General features: G+C 44.3%; 1 protein-coding gene and 1 pseudogene across 10 annotated transcripts in view; both read left to right on the plus strand.

Annotated features, from left to right (window-relative positions):
• Positions 1 to 18,458, plus strand: part of ALDH18A1 (aldehyde dehydrogenase 18 family member A1) — a 52,274-nt gene that overhangs the window by 18,154 nt on the left and 15,662 nt on the right. For 9 of the 10 annotated variants that reach the window (XM_036264831.1, XM_036264830.1, XM_036264834.1 and 6 more), the window contains 8 exons: positions 1,585 to 1,743; positions 2,160 to 2,250; positions 5,720 to 5,844; positions 6,810 to 6,954; positions 7,832 to 7,905; positions 9,318 to 9,411; positions 14,623 to 14,843; positions 17,233 to 17,370. In XM_036264831.1, the coding sequence (XP_036120724.1) occupies positions 1,585 to 1,743; positions 2,160 to 2,250; positions 5,720 to 5,844; positions 6,810 to 6,954; positions 7,832 to 7,905; positions 9,318 to 9,411; positions 14,623 to 14,843; positions 17,233 to 17,370 (1,047 nt within the window). The remainder of the gene's footprint in view (positions 1 to 1,584; positions 1,744 to 2,159; positions 2,251 to 5,719; positions 5,845 to 6,809; positions 6,955 to 7,831; positions 7,906 to 9,317; positions 9,412 to 14,622; positions 14,844 to 17,232; positions 17,371 to 18,458) is intronic. The other variant, XM_036264833.1, reaches the window with a different exon arrangement.
• On the plus strand, positions 13,589 to 14,299 carry LOC118632072 (annotated as a pseudogene).

Genomic DNA, 18,458 nt, shown 5'->3' on the forward strand with positions numbered 1-18,458 from the left:
AGCTCTGCCCCTCACTGTCCGCCTGGCGTCCGCGCTGGGCCTCTCTCCTACCTTTGCCTCCCCTGCTGATCTTACCTGCCAGAGATCCTTGCCCTTGCACCTCATCCTGTGGTTCCTTGTTTTCTTTACTAACCCTGTTTTGAAGACCATTTTCAGGGACTTTTGGAAATCTCCAGTAAGCTGTCGAGTTAAAGACTTGAACGAATACAGCAGCTGATTTTTTCTCCGTAGACGTGAGACCCATGCGCATGTGGTCAGGCTGCCCTTCTCCAGGCACATCCTCTCTCAGGGCTCTTGTCTCATCTCTTGTTCAATTGTCTGAGCAACAGGCGTTTTCACTGGACCTTCACACCTGCTCGCCTCTCCTGCACACGTGTTTGCTTTTATTGTTTGACCTTTCACCCCAGGACTAGAATCTGTGGGTTTCCCTTCCACTCGGTCCTGTTTCCTACAGCACTAAACTTTCCTGAAGAGGAGTTCATGATCTTTCCTCACAAAAATATGCCCTGTTCTATCTTCCCCAAACCATCAACATTTTTATTCTCCCTCCCAGCAGCTAGTCCAGGGCCGGGCATTTCAGAGGTAGTCAGTAAGTTTTTTATTGAATGAGTGAGTGAATTATTTTTCTTAGACTGTTACTATTTTGTCTTCATCACTCACATTTTCTGTGTCATTCAGGCTGCTGTTATCTTGGTTACCATAGCCAGACCCTGGCTCAGGGCTTAGTCTTTCCCACTGTCAGTACCTTCTTGACCACCTGCCTCCAACCATTCCTACTTCAGCCTGCCGTGCACCAAAGGAACCCTCTTCCTTAAACATCAGAGGGTTTTTGGTGAAACATTTATTCATGAGCTTCAGAGTTTGCTACCATTTAGTTCCTTGCCATCATCCCCATTTACCTTTCTCTCCTGCTAAACACTGCCAACAACTCGGATTGGAGCAGGGAAGCAAGCCGACCACAGCCTCACGCCCGGCTCTCCACTCGACCTCTGCGCAGCACATGCTCGCCCCTCCCCGGGACTAAGTTATGGGTAGCCCTGCTCCCAGTTTGTGACCAAAGATTTACTTCCATAACCTCTCTGATTAACCCCACGTGCTCACGGTCTCTGTAAACTCCAGCAGTAGGTGGCCACAGGGCAAAAACAGTGATGACACAACCCTGTTTTCTTTTATCTCAGACGCTTTCCGGCAGGGAGAACGGTTCATTCGTTCACTCACCAGATGTCTCAGTGCCTGAATCAGATACTGGGACAGAGATAGTTTAGAAGCTATGGCAGGCACTGCTTTCTCCAGTATCCCTCCGAAGTAGATACATTAATTTCTTAATTTTGTAAACGATGAGATTTGGTAGCTCTCTGAGAATTAAAGTACTTTTACAAGAAGTCCTGAACGTCATTAAATCTTCCAAGTGATTCTAATGTTTTCCCCATCTCTAGACAACTTGAGTGAATGTCCAGAGATGTGTGCTTCGTTCCAATCTTGTGGAATCTCAGAAGCCCAAAGTTTAACTCCTACAGCCTTAGCATCTTTTGTATGCTCTAATTTTTCTCCCTTCTGCATTTTTGATCTGTGTAAACCTTTTAGATTTTGGTGACCAATTTGGATTTCCATGATGAACAGAAGCGCCGGAACCTCAATGGGACACTTCATGAGCTCCTCCGAATGAACATCGTCCCCATTGTCAACACAAATGATGCTGTTGTCCCCCCAGCTGAGCCCAATAGTGATCTCCAGGGGGTAAATGTGGGTAAAGTACTCCCTGGGGTCCAGCATGCTGGAGACACTAATGCCACGCTGTGCTGCATGCACTAACACCAGGAGCCTGGCACTAACAAGCTGGAGGAACTGGGAGAGGTGGTATCCTGAGCAGTGGCACCTGCTCCTCTGCTGTCAGAGGGTTTCCTTCAGCGGGTGAGGTGCGATGGTGGTTGAAGGTGCTGCCGGAGTATGGCTCATGTATGTCAGTGGATGGAAGGGTGCATGTTTGGAGGGGGGCTGCCGCTGCCAGTAGGGGTAGTGTTTGCAGACAGAAGGGGCCTGCAGAAGCTGTCATCCACATACCCGATCATTAACGCTGCCTGCTAGAGCCTAGCTGAGTGCTTCTGTGAACTTCTTGTTGAATTGTATAACTCACTCACGACTTTTTACCTGCATTCCAGGTTATTAGTGTTAAAGATAATGATAGCTTGGCTGCCCGACTGGCCGTGGAAATGAAAACTGACCTCTTGATTGTTCTTTCAGATGTAGAAGGTACAAAGTAATGCTTTTTCCTTTCATCCAGACTTTGTTTTAAATACTACATGTGTGAGCATGAGTTTCCCTCTTTGAGTCCTTCTGATCTTTTTTTCCCTGTGGACCATTATTTTCTGAGCCATGTGGTCTAACAGGGTTTTTATGACTCAGAAGAAGATGGGGGAGTCTGGCAGATGCAGTTTAAATGCTAAAAGGTTGTCATTTTTAGGCACTTTAGTTTTGTTCTTTTATAACAGCTTTATGGAGATATAATTCACATACCATACCATTCACCCATTTAAAGTTTTTTATTTCACCTAGGAGCAGAATTGTTGGATCATAAGGTGTAACTATGTTTAGCCTTTGGAAGAAGTATCAGACTGTTTTCCAAACCATGTCTATCATTTAACCATGGAAACCATTTCCAGAATGGTATAAATACACCATTTTACATTCCCTCTCACACTGTGTGAGGGCTCTTGTTTTTCCACGTCCTCGCCAATACTTACCTCTTGTTATCTACCTCTTTTATTATAGTCATCCCAGTGGGTGTGAAGTGATACATCATTGTGTAATTAATGAGACAGATTATTTTAAATTGGAGCCACTGCAGAAAGTCCAGGGTGTGTGGCCACCATGTCTTCTGTGTTACTCTAGTCCTTGCTCCCTCCTCGTGGAGGGGACCCTCTTGGCCCCAGTTTGACTCTCCATTCACTTGCTCCACTTTCCTGAGCTGTTCCTATTTACATTTTCACCCATAAGGACTATGATAGCAGCTGTGTCTAAAATAGGCCAACCCTACAGGATCCCCAGAGTCCCCCGTTACATTCCCAGAAGGTCAGGAAAGTCTGTTTACTTTCCAGCCCACACCCCAGGTTCACATGGCCGGGCTTGGTCTCCAGTTTGCACTCCAGCCATGTAAGGTCAGGGCAGGGGCTGCAGGGCCAGATAGAGGGGGATTGGTCAGTGTCCTATCCATGCGGACAGCAGAGATTCCATGCTTAGTGTCAGTGCCTTCACCTTAGGAAGTCGTGACACCATGTTTACCCACTGTAAATTTGAAATCTCATGATAGGAACAGCTAATTTGGGGTAGGAGTGAGCCACCCTGGAGAAGAAGGCATTTCGGTTAGTAACAGATTTATTTATTTAATTCTCACTTGAGGACATTTCTCCATTTTTTTGTTCAGGTAGAGTGGGGGAGAGAGAGAGAGAGAGAGAAACATCGACGTGAAAGGGATACATTAAGTGTCTGCCTCCCGCATGACCCCAACCAGGGCCAGGGACGAATCACAACCAAGGTATGTGCCCTTGATCAGAATCGAACCTGCGACTCATTGGTCCGCGGGCCAATATTTTAATCACTGAGCCAAACCAGCCAGGGCAATAACAGATTTTTTTTATTGACTTTCTACTATGCACAAATACTGTGCTAAGTACTTTATAAATGTCAATTTATTCAGTCCTTCTAACAATCCTGTGAAGGTAGGGTAGCCCAATCATTCAGATGAAGAAATTAAAATGTAAGGTCATATTAGTTAAATGGTATATTCAAAGTGACTTAGCTAGTACTTGACAGAGGCTAGTTTCATATCTGACTCTTTTCAATTGAAAAATTTGCACTTGCCTGGCTAGTGTGGCTCAGTTGATTGAGTGTCGACCCATGGACTGAGAGGTCCCAGTTCGATTCCTGGTCAGGGCATATGCAGGGGTTGTGGGCTTGATCCCCAGTGGGGGGTGTGCAGGAGGCAGCTGATCAATGTTTCTCTCTCACATTTATGTTTCTATCTCTCCCTCTCTCTAAAAAAACAAACAAACAAAAAACATATTTTTTAAAGAAGAAATAAAAATCTGCACTCTTTCCTCTGAAAAATGTGAATTTGAGCGCTCAATGTATAAAATCCGTTTTGGCCCTGGCCGGTTTGGCTCAGTGATTAGAGCGTCAGCCTGTGGTCCAGAGAGACCCGGGTTCAGTTCCCGCTAAGGGTACGTACCTCGGTTGCAGTTTGTCCCCGGCCCTGGTTGGGTCGTGCGGGTGGCGGCCACTCGATGGGTCCCTTTCATGTCGATGCTTCTCTCTCTCTCCCTCCCACTCTATCTGAACATAAAATGGAAAAATGTCCTCGGGTGAGGAGAAATAATAAAAAAAAAAGTCCATTTTGATCACTCGAGTATAGTGAACAGTTTTAATGCAGCCCCGTACACCAAAATTGGTCACCACAAGTTTGTGTTCTTAATTCTAATTGGCTATCCACTGAGTGTTGATTTTTAGAACAATATCAGACTTTGAAATAGCCTCTTGGTGGGTTTGAGAGGCTGATATAAAGGGAAAAGAGGAGTAGGCAGAATATCAGAATGCTAGGAACCTCTAGATGTCTTTAGAGAAGTTTTGGCTTGGAATTGTCCAACCTTGCCTATCTTACTGTATGAAACAAAAACAGCCTCAGAATCCACGCCTGTGACCTCAGTGCACATTATCTTCTGGGAAGAACGCGCCCTAAATCCTGGGAGCTGTGAAGTGTTGGGTTGAGGTGCACAGAGGCTGTGAGAGGTGACTTTGCCTGTTACTGTTGCATACTGTCTTGTTCTGTGCTGGACACTGATCCTTCTCCCTCCTCTGACCCTTGACTCCCCTAGAAAGGATGTGTATAGCAGGGCTGTGTAAAGATTTGGAATGATGGAGTGGAGGTGGGTATTTAGCACAAGCTATGAGTTCAAACCAAAAGCACCACTGCCCCAACTGTCCCTCAGCCAGCCCCAACCAGGTGCTGTTCCTTCCTGTCACCCCTTTAGGCCTTGACCCAACTCCATTTCCTTAGGTCCCTCTTTTCCCCTCCTAAGACCCCGATTTGGTGAAGTTGTGAAGATTTTAAATCTTGAATCGTATGCCTGTAATATTTCATGTAACTCTTATTTCGTGTCACTCTGCTCAGTTGTAAAAGGGACATGGGCTCTGTGGTGATAAATCCAGACTGAGTGCAAGAGTCACGCGTTCTTCTGCTGACTCAGACCTTCACCAGGTGAACCCATAACGTGGGGCGCATGACTAGGGTACTGTGAGTTAATGAGAACCGGCTTCACATTTATCCTGCTGGAAATAGTCCCATTAAACAGTGTATGGCTGCTGTGCTATTTCTGCAAAAGTCACTGTCTTTTTTAAGTTACACCCTTAGGGTTCAGCATCATAAGTAGCAATGGCAGCAATGAGGACAGCTTCCTGGTAGACTGTGGGCAGGGCTAATAAATTGTGTGCCAAGGATATGGCCATGCTCTGATGCTGACAAACATTCATTGATTAAGTTGGTTATAAAGTATGTAGACGAATCCTCCTGAAGCTGCTCAGTGGGTGGACTCCACAGGTCCCCTGTTCTCCTTTCTAGGTAGAGCTGATGGAGCAGTACAGACTGATTGACAGTGCATGGGAGGTCTCTATTGGGGAACATTTACTTTTATTAAAGCAGTATTATTGACCCTTGTTTACTTTTTAGGCCTCTTTGACAGCCCCCCAGGGTCAGATGATGCAAAGCTCATTGATATATTTTATCCCGGAGATCAGCAATCTGTGACGTTTGGAACCAAGTCGAGAGTGGGAATGGGTGGCATGGAATCCAAGGTAAGAATCTGGTGCCTTTACCGCTTGTAACAATTATAAAACCAAAACATGATTATTTCATTGTTTTTATTTTTGTAATCATTTGCGGGCTAATGGTTCAGGCACATTGTGTGCCTGCATTTAATCATGTCTGTGTATGCACTCTTTTTATTAATATTATATAAAGAGTATGTTCATGTTGTAAACTCCTCAAGGGCAAGCACTGTATAATTTTCATAATTCATAATCCTCTAATCTTATCAGCGCAGATATTTTTATTTGTTTTTGTTAATCCTCACCCAAGAATATTTTTTTCCATTGATTTTTCGAATGATTGGAAGGGGATAAGGGGGAGAGAAAGAGAGAAACACCCATGTAGAGAGACACATCGATTGGTTACCTCCCACACACACCCCAACTGGGGTCGGAGATCAAACCTGCAACCCAGGTATGTGCCCTTGACCAAGAACTGAACCCACGACCCTTTGGTGCATGGTCTGATGCTGTAACCACTAAGCAACACTGTCCAGGGCAGCTCAAATATTTCTTGAGGACATCTTGCAGAAATTCTTCTCTCCCATTAATTGTTCTAAGAAGTTATACCCTTAAGGTACAGCATTATACATAGCAATGACAGAGATGAGGACAAAAACCCCATTTACAAAAGCTAAAAGTGCTTAGCTTGAGACCGGCTAAACAGATGAGACACTGAGCTGAGGCACAGTATGTCAGACATAGACATTGTGAGTCCCAGTGTAGAGTCTTGGAGAGAGAACACGCTGGGCACGAAGGGTAGATTGGTTCATCTTTAGGCAATACATGTCGTGATTGGGCTGGGTGTGTTTTCAGAGCTTCTGAGATTTTCCTTTGTATACTTACATTGCTCAGTGTCACATTGTATTTTGTCTTTTTGCGAATTTAAAGTGTAGGGGACTAGACCCTGCAAAGGTCTGAATCTCATCTTTGGATCTAACCTCCCCTATTAGGTGAAAGCAGCCCTTTGGGCTTTGCAAGGTGGCACTTCAGTGGTTATTGCCAATGGAACCCACCCAAAAGTCTCTGGGCATGTCATCACAGACATTGTAGAGGGAAAGAAAGTTGGCACCTTCTTTTCTGAAGTGAAGCCTGCAGGTAAGTAGTTTTTCATGGAGTCCTGTGGTCTGTGGATGGTAGCTAGTGACACCATGGCTTAGTCAGTGGTTCTCAACCTGTGGGCCACAACCCCTTTGGGGGTCGAACAACCCTTTCACAAGGGTCGCCTAAGACCATCAGAAAACATATGGCAAATCGTAACAGTAGCAACATTACAGTTATGAAGTAGCAACGAAAATGATTTTATGGTTGGGGGTCACCACAACATGAGGAACTGTATTAAAGGGTCACGGCATTAGGAAGGCTGAGAACCACTAGAGGTGGATTTGAAGACTGAACTCTCAGTCTGGGAACAGAGATCACAAAATTGATGTGCCAATATTATGAAATATGATGTTGTTTTGAACACTGCAAAACTGGACTTTGCTTTGCTTTTGTAAAATTTATCTGCCTAACTAGGCCTCCTAATTCTCTCTAAAATCACTCAGTTAAAGAATATAAGTAACCATTTTATCAACAAACATTATACTAGGCCAATGCTGGATACTAATACACACTGGAGCACAGAAGATCCAGTGTGTGCTCTCAAGTTTTCACAGAGTAGACATGCATTATAGTCTGTATTCAGAAGTGCAGACACATTAGAAAATGTAAGCCAAAGTGGAATTGAACTCTAGAAGATATGAGTTATATTATTATCTACCCCAGAAATACAGACAAGTTTCTTGTGTTTATGCCTGAGTTAATCTGGTGTATCCTTTTGTCACTTTATTGTTCAGAATGATATCTGTGTGTGCAGCAAACTTAGCAAGACAACAAGTGTACAGTCCGTGTACATGACGAGCCTGTGTACCTGCTGAGATAGTGACAGGGAACTAAGCTGACCATGATGTGATATTTACAAATGTGCTTGCAGGCCCCACTGTTGAGCAGCAGGGAGAAATGGCTAGATCAGGAGGAAGGACGTTGGCCACGTTGGAACCAGAGCAGGTAATAATAACCACCCTTGCTGATAGTTTTGTTCGTTTTCAGAGTGAGTCAGCTGTGAGGTTTAGTACACAATCAAACCTGCTGTCTCCCCCTTTATTCCTCGTGTCCCCCAGAGTCATCTGAGTTACAAGTCTGATTCAGATTTGCTTGGCCTTTTGTCTTTTTCTAAATTTTATTTTCCTTTTTGTCTTTTGTAGGCCGAGGCCTAAGGTAGCTTTTCATCACTCTGATGTTTTGATCAGAAATGTCATGACAGCCCGACCAGTGTGGCTCAGTGGTTGAGCGTCGAACCATGCACCAAGAGGTCGCCGGTTCGATTCTTGTTCAGGGCACATGCCCAGGTTGTAGGCCCGATCCCCAGTGGGGGGCATGCAGGAGGCAGCCGCAGGAGGCAGCCAGTTGATGTTCTCTCTCATCAATGTTTCCAGCTCTCTCTCCCTCTCCCTTCTTTCTCTAAAATCAATAAAGAAAATAAATTTTTTAAAAAATGTCATGACAACAGTGACATAGATCAGGGAGACTCCCTAATCCTGCCATGTACTGGGCATGAAAATGTAGGAAAAGTACTCATCCAATCTGTCCAGATTATCTAATTGACCTCTAAGAAGGAAGCTCGGGAGCCTGCTCCATAGTCATAGCCCTGCCCTGTCCAGAGTGAAGCAGTCGGTCAGCAGCAGACGTGATGAAGCTGAGTAGTCAGGGAAGTCAGGTGGAAGCTGGGCACTGGCTTCCCAGGGGCGGTGGTGTTCAGGGTGGATTTGAGGGATGTAGTTTGGCCTGAGAAAGGAAAAGAGAATTTAAAATAACTGCAAATAGTGAAAAGAAAGCAAAGGAAGAACCTAGCTTAGTTTCTCTCTTTGACTCCTTCGTGATCAGCACACTAACTTCCCACATTTCCTAATCCAGGTGGGTAAGGGGCGGTTTCCTCAAGCATCCAGGACTGGATTTCCACCCCTTTGATTGAATTCTTCGAAGAAATAATTGTCAGAAAATAAAAACTAGATACAAAAACTTTTCTAGTAAATGAACTATATACAGCAAGTGATAGTAAAGGTGTGGAGGTGTGTATATCATGCTGATTTCAGAGTGCTGGTCCTGTCTCATAAATAAACTGTATAACCATCACGCCCCCTCCCCCCACCTTGGGCCAAGGTTTGCTAATCTTAATAGTCAGGAGTGGTAAAGAGAAAGAAAAGTGAGAAGAAATAGGGGGAGATTCATGGTGAGAAGAAGGAGAGAAGAGAGGAGCAGTGGTGGGAAATGAATGATAGGAAGTAAGAAGATTTGGATCATGGGTGACCTTGGATTTAGGAGCAAGGCCTGGCATGCTTGGAAGAGTAGATTTAAAAGAGCAGGTGTGCATTCTTCTTGGATTAATGTTTGCTTGTTTAATGTTTTACCTTTCTCCTTAGAGAGCAGAGATTATCCATCACCTGGCTGATCTGTTGACAGACCAGCGCGATGAGATCCTGTCAGCCAACAAAAAAGACTTGGAGGAGGCAGAGGGTAAATACCAGCCAATTTGGAATCAGTGTTAAGGAGGGTTTTGTTTAATTGTTATATCATTGTCTACCTAAAGTCAAGATTGTTACAGAAGTTATATATTATGCATCCTATTTATTAAGGGTTGGTGATTAGTGTTCACTGGGCTCTTTCAAACTTACACACTACTTCCACCCCCTTTCCCAGATATTCTAGCACAACTCCCACAGGGGTTTTTTCCATTCCCCACATGACTATTATGGCATTTTCAAGACAAAAAAAGAAAAAGATTGAGGACCTCACTATTTTAGACATTCAGCAAAAGGAGCTAACATTTGTTGATTCTTTTCTGTGTTGCCAGTGCTTGACAGGCAGGGTCTCATTTTATCTTTACAATGTAGAACTATGAGGTAGCTACTATTTATTATCCTGAATTTACAGAGAAGAGTGAAGCACAGAGAAGTTGTTACATTCCTAAAACCATAGGAACAGATCCAGTGACAGATCCGGATTCAAACCCAGATGGACTGTGCCTGTCAGTAGTTGTAGAGTAGTTTATGCAGCCTGTGATAGAAGACAGCTTATCTCCCAGTGTGCATTCTGCCCAGAGTTAGCAACAGGCGTCAACCTGAAATTCCCTCGAGGTGCTAATGGGACAGGAGCAAGGTGGCTGAACTCACTTTGCAGACAGCTAAATATGTAGAGCCAGGTAGGCCTGCACTCTTTATTGCCCTTTTCCTAATTCTCTGTCTTGGGCATCCCTAAAATAATGGGGTTGATTTTATGGAGTTTTAAATTTTCTTTTCTCTTGAATAAATGTGCCTTAAATTAGACATCCAAATGAGTGTTGTTCCCTTCAAAGGAACCTTGCAAAGGCTCATCAACATTATTTTCATACCTTATACATCTTGGAGCCATTGCTTTGGAACTTCCTTTAGAGTTTACATCTAGCCTTTTGAGTTTTTGCAGTATTGGAAAGTCATAAAATAAACTCTCAGAAATGGAAGAAATCTTTGATGACATCTTATCCAGTTCTTTAAAAGAATTAAAACAGGTTAAAGCTGTTTTTCCAGGTCACACTACTAGTGGTTGGCAGAACTCTGACTTCGTTTTTGTTTTTGTTTTAAACATCTTTATTGTTGAATGTATTACAGATGTTACATTGTAGGTAACTAACTGCTTTTCTCTTGCTGCTTTTAAGATTCTCTCTTTGTCTTGAACCTTTTGCATTTTGATGATGATGTGTCTTGGTGTGGGCTTCTTGGGGTTCATCTTGTTTGGGACTCTCTGTGCTTCCTGGACTTGTATGTCTGTTTCCTTCACCAAGTTAGGGAAGTTTTCTGCCATTATTGTTTCAAATAGGTTTTCGATTTCTTGTTCTCTCTTCTCCTTCTGGCACCCCCAAGGTGCGAATGTTTGCATGCTTCAAGTTGTCCCAGAGGCTCCTTACACTATCCTCATTTTTTTGGATTCTTTTTTCTTTTTGCTGTTGTGATTGGGTGTTTTTTGCTTCCTTATATTCCAAATTGATGGTTTGCTTCTTGGCTTTACCTACTCTACTATTGAAGCTGTGTAAATTATTCTTTATTTCAGTTAGTGCCTCCTTCATTTCTAACTGTGCATACTTCATTTCTAACTGGTCCTTTTTTATGCTCTTGAGGCCCTCACTAAGTTCGCTGAGGTTCTCACTAAGTTCATTGAACATCCTTATAAGCAGTGTTTTGAACTCAGCATCTGTTAGATTGCTCATCTCCATTTCACTTAGTTCTTTTCCTAGAGTTTTGTTCTGTTCTTTCACTTGGGACATGTTTCTTTGTCTCCTCATTTTGGCTGTCTCGCTGTGTTTGTTTCTATGTATTATGTAGAGCTGCTATGTCTCCTGGGCTTCCTAGGGTGGCCTATTATAGTGGGTGTCCTGTAGAGTCCAGTGGCACAGCCTCCCTCGTCTCCCGGCTGAGCCCTCGAGGTGCACCCCTCGTGTGGACTTTACATCCTTCTGTTGTAATTGAGTCTTGATTGCTGTTGGCATATCAATGAGAGGGTTTTACTCAGACTGATCAGCTGTAAGGACTGGCTGTCCACCAACCTCTGATTACCTTGGATGATCAGCTGTGTAGGGGCCCACCACACAGAACAAGACTTACTTCAGCAGGGCTCTGGTATCCCCTGAGTCCATTCCTTGAGTGTGTCACTTGTGGAGGTGGTTGGGTGGTGGTGCTTTGCACTATTTTAAAGCTGTCCACTGTGTGTGCTGGCTCTGGGGCCAGGTCAGCCACTACCTGTGTTCTACCCAGGGCCACCAGGCATAAGCTACAAAGTGATCTGCAGATGGCTGCTTCTTGTACTGGGCTTAGAGGTGCCCAAGCAAAGCCAAGTTGCTTCTAGGCTGAACCAGGCCTGGGGCCACTTAACAAGAGGTATGGGGCTCACTGAGACCAGATGCTGCTTGTTTGAGAGAATTTAGGAACATCTGAAGCAGGATCCTAGACAGGCCAATCCTATGGTAAAGCAACTGGCAACAGCTTGGGTGGGCCTAAAAGTTGGGTGGGGCAGGGCCTCAGGGAATCACCAGGGTGGGGCAAACAGTATGAGCCAGGTATGGCTGCTGTCTCCCCGCCTCGTGGGGGAAGGGCTCACCAAAGGAACAGCGGCCTCCACCAGCACGTCTGTCCAGGAGAAAGCTGCCTCTCCAGCCCTCGTCCCAATGCCAAACAACTCAATTCTTCCCCGTATGTCTCTGGTGCTTTTTGAGCTGCCTACCCCATGCTGGAGTTTAGAGGGAGCAAGTCCGAGTAAGTCCGTGAGCGGGCTCTTTAAGAGGAGCAGCCTGGGGCTTCAGCAGCCTCAGCCTCCCTCAGCCTCAGTTCCTGCTGGTTTTTACAGCCAGAAGTTATGGGGACTTCTCTTCCTGGCACTGGAACCCTGAGCTGGCGACCTATTGTGAGACGGGGACCCCTTACTCCTCAGGGAGAATCTTCACAGCCCAGGTGCTCTGATTTTTATCCACCACATGTGGGTGTGGGACCAGCCTGTCTGCACCTCCTCTCCTCCTACCAGTCTCGATGTGGCTTCTTCTTGAATTTCTTAGTTGTAGGACTTTCATTCAGCTTGATTTCAGGCAGTTTTGAATGATGGTTGTTCTGTAGTGTAGTTGTAATTTTGATGTGTAGAACTCTGACTTCTGATCCCAGTAATCTCTGTCTGGAAATTTACAAGGACACACAGTGGCTTAAGAACAAAGTCCTGAGTAGACATGAACATGATAATCCTATTTGATTAAGTAGGCCCATTTCAGGAAATGTATCCTAATACTTCAAGAGGAGAAAACAGCTCTATATATAAAGGTTCTGAGAGCAGGATTACTTATCGCATCAAAAACTGGAAACAGCCCAGACGGTGTGGCTCAGTGGTTGAGCGTCAACCCATGCACCAAGAGGTCTCCGGTTCAATTCCCAGTCAGGGCACATGCCCAGGTTGTGGGCCCAATCCCCAGTGTGGGGCATGCAGGAGGCGGCCAGTTGATGTTCTCGCTCATCGATGTTTCTTTCTCTTTCTCTCCCTTCCTCTCTCTCTAAAATCAATAAAGAAAAATAAAATAAAATATTTTTTTTAAAAGAAGGAAAACCGGAAACAACCTGAGTGTCCAGTAATGTAAGTGTGGTTAAGTGCATTAACTTATATCAACTCAATGAAATATTTAGTAGTAATTAAAATAATTTTTGCAACATGGAAAATGTCCATGCATTTATAAGGTGAAAAACTAGAGTGTAACATTTAACATGTATTATAATTAAAAGTTTATTTTTAGCACATGGACAAATATGAGGAAAAGGAGCTAACTGATACAGTAAATGATACGGATGTTTAATAGAATGATGGTTTGATTTTTTTTCTTAATATAAGGTTGGTTTCTCCCCTCTAAAATAGAAATCTTTTTATTATCTAGGTAGGTGTGGCTATAAAAATAAAGAGAAAATTTTCATAATTTCATCTCAACATTAAGCACAGTAATGATTTGTGATGTGTGATTGTATATGATTTTCCTGAGTATATATATATATATATGCATATATATTTGCACATGTATACAAACTGAGAATCACTCCATACATACTATTGTGTTTAAATTTAAAGAAAATTCTATAGATGAACTTACAATTCTATTTAAGTTTTTATTTCAAAAGCAAACATCTTTATTGCTTCTAATTATGAAAATCATTTATTGTACTCTTTCCACCATTTTTCCGGGCTGCCATAATGGTGCGTGTGAATGTCCTGGCTGATGCTCTGAAGAGTGTCAACAGTGCCAAAAAGAGAGGCAAACGCCAGGTTCTTATTAGGCCGAGTTCCAAAGTCATCATCTGGTTTCTTAACTGTGATGATGAAGCATGGTTACATTGGCGAATTTAAAATTATTGATGACCACAGAGCTGGGAAAATTGTTGTGAACCTCACAGGCCAATTGAACAAGTGTGGCGTAATCAGCCCCAGATTTGTTGTACAACTCAAAGATCTAGAAAAATGGCAGAACAACCTGCTTCCATCCCATCAGTTTTGTTTCATTGTACTGACAACATCAGCAGGCATCATGGACCATGTAGAAGCAAGACGAAAACACACAGGAGGGAAAATCCTGGGATTCCTTTTTTTGGGATGTAATACACATGTGCAAATAAAATACCTCAATGGAAAAAATAAAATTAAAAAAATCATTTATTGTAAATGATTAAAATAATACAGAAATATAGACAGCGATCATCACTGTTCTCGAAGCCTTCCAGGCGTGTACATGTAATGTTTGAGAAATAGGATCCTATCATGCATGCTGTTGTGTAGTTTTCCTTTTTCACAAACTATATTCTGAACAGTTTTCCCTGTCATTTAATATAGCTATTTTACGTGAACTGCATTGTGGCCCATTGTCTGAATGTATCATTAGAATCCAGTTTCCTGCTGTTATAAAAATGCTGTGATTAGTATCCTCATTACATGCAGGTTTACTCATTTAAATGATAAGTTTCTGGAACTGAACTTGCTTGCACAAAGGGTAAAGGTTCACATACCTTCATATGCCAAACTACCCCCAGCCCAGAAAAGCTGTGTAAATAGTATGTCCTTGTCTTCCGAGAACCCCTTAGTCCCGTGTCAGTTCTGAACACACGTCACGTATTCAGTAGAATGGTTGCAGCCTGCTCAGATCTGCTTCTGTATCATGTACTCTTCACACCTCCTCAGGGAGACTCGCAGCTCCTCTGCTGAAGCGTCTGAGCCTCTCCACGTCGAAGCTGAACAGCCTGGCCATCGGGCTTCGGCAGATAGCGGCCTCCTCACAGGACAGCGTGGGGCGTGTTTTGCGCCGGACCCGAATTGCCAAAAACTTGGAACTAGAACAAGTGACTGTTCCAATTGGCGTCCTACTGGTTATCTTTGAGTCTCGCCCTGACTGTCTACCCCAGGTACGTGACTAATGTCAAGATAAATCTTCCAAAGATTCTTTTTTTTTTTTTTATCCTTACCCGAGGACATTTTTCCATTTTTGTTCAGATAGAGTGGGAGGGAGAGAGAAAGAGAGAAACATCGACGTGAAAGGGACACATCCAGTGGCTGCCTCCCGCACGATCCAACTGGGGCTGGGGACAAACTGCAACCGAGGTACGTGCCCTTAGCGGGAACTGAACCCAGGTCTCTCTGGACCACGGGCCAATGCTCCAACCACTGAGCCAAACCAGCCAGGGTCCATTTTTTTTTTTTTTAAGTGAGAAAGTTTTATCCTTTATTCCTCCATTTTTGAGACTTTATTCTTGGGTTGTTCTTAAGGTAATTTATTGATTATTCTAGTAGTTCTAAAGTAGATATTTATTTGTGCATTTTACAGTTGAAGATACTGAAGTTTATAGAAGTTAATATTACTGTGAAACTTGTAAGTGGGATCTGAACCTGGAGCTCAGATGACTCTCCTGTAGCATGACACGGGAGCACATTTCCCAATATCTTAGCTCACTGGGCACTTCATTCCCTCGCCCCAGCGTCCCTGCTAGCCTCCTGCAGGGTTGTTCATCGCATAGCTGGTTTTGCTCATGTGAAAAAGGCCCCTTTATCATCAGTGTCACAGAAGGCTTCCTGTAGGTACATCTCATAGAAAAGGAACATCTAGTAGTAATGGAAACTAGAATATAACCCTCTTTAAGGAATCTGACGTATCTCAGGCTCATGTTGAGAAACCGTGTGTTAAAGAGCTGTCCAAGCAGCCGTGCTCTTCTCCCCGAAAGGGGCCATCTCCCACCGGTCTGTCCAGTAGGATGATACCAGCTCTTTCTCTTTTTTTGTTGTTAATCCTCACCTGAGGATATTTTTTTCATTGACTTTTTTTTTTAGAGAGAGTGGAAAGGAAGGGGGGGAGAAAGACACAGAAGCATCAATAGGCTGCCTCCTGCATGACCCCGACCAGGGCTGGGGATCAAACTTGCAACCCAGGTTCATGCCCTTGATCAGAATCGAACCCATGACCCTTCAGTCCAAGGGCTGACGTGCTAACCGCTGAGCCAAGCCAGCCACAGCATCAGCTCTTTCTTTGCACTAGCCACAGTCTCAGAGAGAAAGTCTATTTAAAAATACAAACAACTAGCAACTCTGTACTATAGTGACCGTGGAAATCCAGAATGCTCCCTGACATGACCTAAAACCACCTTGCTCAGCAAGACACTCCCTTACCATCTGGCCCCTTCTGACCCCTTCTGACCTGTCTCAGAAATGCCCCAGAGAGAACTGCACAGCCCCCTCTGCTGGTAGAAATGGGTCCTGGTCTCTGTGCAGGTCATGTCTATGAAGTTTCTCTGCTCCCTTTTATCCACACTAGCTAACACTTCCCAAGGTAAAAGGTTTCCTCTTTAGCCAACTACAGCTGATAAGACCTGGGGTCTTATCGTTGGGTGGCATCCCAGAATCCTTGAATCCTAAAATTGTATGCAGAATTCAGTATGTTTGTGCATTTATTTGGAGAAGTTTATATAACCTTTATAAGGGGTTCATGAGTAACACAAAAACGAACAAAGAAAGATTAAGAGTCACTAATCTGGAGATGAACATATTCAGGCATGGTTTTTTTAGTCAAGTGTCTTTTGATACTTAACAAAAACAGGAAGATTCTCACTTACCCCAAGAGCATTCAGAAAGTTAAGCTTCCAGGTCTCGGGTGATGAGGTCAGTGTAATCAGTTCTTTGCTGTAGGAGGATGACCTACTTTTTCCTACCCAGACAGGCTTGTGCTCTGTTCCCAGCATCTCTGCCTGAGCTGTCCAGGGCCTGGTGGGAGCTCTGGTCCTCTCCAGGTTCTCAGCACCAGGCGTTTAGAGCTCTCAGAACAATGACAGGGCCAGAGTAAGATGTGGTCAGAAATGCTGCCCAACCTCTGCTCAGGTCAGGTGGAGCAAGCACCTGAGTCAGGCGGCAGCTGAGCACCCTGTTCTCCATGTGGCCACGGTTGGAGGGGGCTGTGTGGCCCTGGCCACTTAACTCAGGTTAATTTGCTGATGGTGCTAAGGAAGACTTACAGTTAGTTCCTAAGGTCTGGGTGGTTTGGCTCCAGTCAGGGCTCCCTGCCCTACCACTTGTAAGCTACGGGACCTTGCAGAGTCACCAACCCCTCTGGGCTTCACTGTCCTTATCTGTAAAGTAGGAGATAAACTAGGTACTTAACTCATTGGACTGTTGTGGAGAGTAAACAGGATAGGCCTTATAAAGTGATTGACACTGCGCTTGGCACAGAGAAAGTGCTCGGTGAGTGCTAGCGTTACTGTCAGGAGTATTGCTTTCCCTTGGTTCACTGCTTTCCCCTTGGATCTGCAGGTGGGAGCCTTGGCCATTGCCAGTGGTAATGGCTTGTTACTCAAAGGAGGGAAGGAGGCCGCCCACAGCAACCGGATTCTTCACCTCCTGACCCAGGAGGCCCTCTCGATCCATGGAGTCAAGGAGGCCGTACAGCTGGTAGGTCTCTGAGAATGAGCCAAGTCAGGCCCAGAGGGGCTAGGTCAGGTCTTTGGGTATTTGAAGCAAAGCTTAGGCCATGTGAGTCCAGGGCAATTCTTCGGGCAGGCTTGATTGAGTGGTAGCAGGTCCTGTGTCTGCGGACATTAGACCATGCCGGGGGCTCCCTTGGCCCAGATGGGTCTTCACAGGCTTAGGAAGGCTGCTCTTGTACAGCTGTGTCCTGGCACTATTGATTGTGAGAATGCCTGTTAGCCCCTCATTCTTGAGGTCACAGGGCAACGGGAATACCAGACCTAGAGTGTGAGGGCCGGGTTCTGCAGAGTGATCTAGGCCAAGTCAGATGAGTACATTTTTATGAAAGTTTGTTATAAATCATTATGGAACATGTAAGTCTTAGGTTGTGCTGTTATCATTATTATTATAGTCATTAGTTTAACCATTGTCTTATACTCTTCAACTGTAAGAGCTACAATTTATTGAGCACTTGCTATGGGCAAGGCACTTTTCTTCCTTATCTCACTTAATCCTTTCAACAACCCTGTGAGAAAAATGCCATCAATTATTAGGTCCATTTTATGGATGGGGGAAAAAATAGGCTCAGAAGCTAAGTAATTCACCCCGAATCACACAGTCCATAGTAGTCCATAGTAGTTTGGACCTAGGCTGGCTCCAGATCCTTCTCCTTTTCCATTGAGCCCACATGCTCCAGTGTTCCAGGATTCTGTGGGCTGCTGGGAGAGGACCTGCAGTCCTGCTGCACTGCGTGCTCACCGGCGAGAGTCTGGGTTTTTCTTATAGCAACACAGCGGGTGGAGAGAGCACCGATTTTAGGACATAAGTCAAAAAGCTTATGTCCTCCTCTTCTTCCTGTTAATGTATCACACACATACAGCAAGTATACAGCTCTTACGTGATTTTGTCCATATGTATATACACGTACATAACCACCAGCCATATCAAGATATAGAACATTTCCAGCACCCCCTGTGCCCCTCTTAATCAGTATGCCTCCCCATCAGGTAACCACTGTCTTACTTCTTTCATATAGTTTCTTTTGCCTGTTTCATATAAATGGAATCACACAG

Source organism: Molossus molossus, unplaced genomic scaffold (assembly GCF_014108415.1).
Source record: "Molossus molossus isolate mMolMol1 unplaced genomic scaffold, mMolMol1.p scaffold_m16_p_17, whole genome shotgun sequence".
NCBI classification, from domain to species: Eukaryota; Metazoa; Chordata; class Mammalia; order Chiroptera; family Molossidae; genus Molossus; species Molossus molossus.